Source organism: Rousettus aegyptiacus, unplaced genomic scaffold (assembly GCF_014176215.1).
Source record: "Rousettus aegyptiacus isolate mRouAeg1 unplaced genomic scaffold, mRouAeg1.p scaffold_m13_p_1, whole genome shotgun sequence".
NCBI lineage: Eukaryota > Metazoa > Chordata > Mammalia > Chiroptera > Pteropodidae > Rousettus > Rousettus aegyptiacus.
Window position 1 is genome coordinate 36,021,972 of NW_023416284.1, and position 2,527 is coordinate 36,024,498.

The following is a 2,527-nucleotide window of genomic DNA, read 5'->3' on the forward strand; positions in this document are numbered from 1 at the left end:
TGATCCCCACAAGTTAGAACCTGGCAGAGAAGAGGCAGGCTGAGAGAGGGTGGGAACTTGCCTGAGGCCACATATGGCAGAGCTGGAGCTTGTCCTCAGGTCTTCCAAGTTGAGCCCCTAGCCAGCCCTGCCCTAGGATCTCCAGGGTCAAAGTGAGGGTCAGGCATCAGACCTGGAACTGGCCTCACAGGTCATTTTTGATGACCCTTCCTCATATGGACTGAGGCTCGGAGAAGGCAATGGGGTTAGCCAGGGTTCCAGAGCAAGTTATTTTAAGTGCCATGCGAGGTGCTAGGGGCTAAGGAGCGGACACAGTAGACAGAAGACGAGACGCTGGTCTCATATGAGCTCTTACGGATGGGGGATCAGCAGTGTATTTTAGGTTCTGATAAGAGAAGTACAGTAGCCTCTAATTGTACAGAGCAGCCCTTTTCCCAGTCTATGGCTGTTTGCGAGGCTTTCTAGAGAAGGTGATTTCTGAGAATTGAAAGGTGGCTGGGGATAGGCAGAGAAGGACCAGTGGGAAAAGAGTGCTCCAAGCATGGGAGTTTTCTCCATCCTCCACCCCTCAAGGAAGCAATGGAGAGTTTTAAAGGGTGAAGTACACTCCAGCTTAGGGTTGCCAGGTAAAATATAAGATGCCCTGTAAATTTAAATTTCAGATAAACAATGAATAATTTTTAAAAAAATTGCAACTTACAAACTTTACTCAACAAATGTAACAGGTAAAATCAAATAAACACTTATATTAAGAGAAAAACTAAGTAGAATAAATTTTAAACACCTTATAGTAACCTATGTGCAGCTGCATTTAACTGAGCTCTGTTGCTGTGAAGAATACAGCTCATGCACAGGTATGGATGAATGATTTGTACATTTTTCAAGTACTCACTGAATGCCACCTTATATACACATGGGCATTAACTTTAAAAAAGATTTCATTGGCGATCCCCAGACAGACTTCATCTTTGTTGATTTTTTGGAAGAGACCGTCTAAAGAAAGAATATGGTTCCGGCTCATGAATCATGTAATGACCCCAGCCAAGACTCTGTTGGACACCAAGTCTCTTCCACTCCTCTTTGGACATCAGTTGGGTTAGGGGTACTTGTTTGGAAAGTTCTCTGGGTAACATGACATGCCAGTACTCACAGTGCTTGTTGAAGTACTTATCTGAGTGGTAGATCTGCTTGTGGGCAGCGTGGAGGGTCAGCGACTGGACGAGAAGAGTGGACACAGTGGACAAGCAACTGGACTCCTAAAAAAGTATTCATTATTTATCTGAAATTCAAATTTAACTGAGAGTCCTGTATTTTTATTTGTTATATCTGGCAATTCTGCCCTGATGTCATGGGGAGATGGGTTTGGAGGGTCTGAGGCTGGAGGTCAGAGGCAGCAAGGAGAAGTAGAGACATTAGGAGACTGAGTTTGGATGGAGTAAGAGGGAGAAGGAAGAGGCAAGGCTAGCACCCTAACACCAAGCAATGAATTTGGGCATGGAGGTGGCATTCCCAGGGAGGGTGGTAGGAGGAAGTCAGGGAGCATGGTGAGTTTAGTTATGGACAGTTATTGCTGAGATTCCCCAAGGCCCTCCGAGTGAAAATGTCCAGGTGACAGTTGGGGACAGGGTTAGAGGCACGGCAGCTGAGGTGTCATTGGCAGAATGGAAGAAAGGAGATTCCAGCTGAGGGAACAGCAGGAGCTGAGGTGTAGCAGCATCTCCCTGCGTCCCATGCCCTAGTTGTAACTCCTGGCTCAAGGAGGGTTTGAGGGGTGGGTGGCCCGCTGCGGCTAGTCCTGGTCTCTACCACTCCGGATCCACCTCAGCCAGTCTCCTTCTCAGTACTGGAACTCTCCTTTATCTTCCCAAAGGTCACTTTGTCGGCAGCCCTGCCCCGGGTGAACATTCCTCACATTCCATAGCCCTCACTGGAGAGGACAGGCCCAGGTGTCCAACTGTCCTCAGCTCCTCTTGGCTAGACTCATTGAAGGCCTACTATGCATCCCTGGGGTGGGGCTCTGCAGTCTGACCGATCTGAGTTTGATTTCTGACTCTGCCTCCTACCAACTGAGTGATCCTTGGGCCAGTTATCTTTCCTTCCTGAGCCAGTGTCCTCACCTGTAAATTGGGGACAATACTGACAGTGGTGTTGTGTGGTCATGTCTTTAAAAAGTACCTACCTCAGCCCTTGACATTCAGTAGGTACTCTATAACACTAAGTCCTCCTTTGCCTTTTCTGAGCTTCTGTTTCCTCACTTTGAAAGAACAATAATCTAACCTCCATGACAACCCAGGGACTGGGCGCACATATAGGTAATGATGGCCCACGAGGTGGTTGTGTGTGAGGCCTCAGAACCCTGTATTTCTCAGGGCCAGCAGAGGCTGGAAGCAAAGTCTGAGGTGACCTCAGTTGGATAGGGACCAGGCAAATGGACAAATGGCTGCAGCCTCCATGATACAGCTGCTGGGAACCAGTGAGCTAAACAGAAGGAGGAACTGATAGGAACAGAGGCAGGGAAGCCCATAGG

General features: G+C 48.0%; 1 protein-coding gene across 1 annotated transcript; it reads right to left on the reverse strand.

Annotated features, from left to right (window-relative positions):
* Window positions 1-962: 962 nt before the first annotated feature.
* On the reverse strand, window positions 963-2,283 carry LOC107497898 (cyclin-dependent kinases regulatory subunit 2-like). Its single transcript, XM_036232202.1, has 2 exons — window positions 2,278-2,283; window positions 963-1,214 (listed from the first exon to the last, which is right to left on the reverse strand). Exons 1-2 carry the CDS (start codon window positions 2,281-2,283, stop codon window positions 963-965), a joined length of 258 nt encoding a protein of 85 aa, XP_036088095.1.
* Window positions 2,284-2,527: the final 244 nt, after the last annotated feature.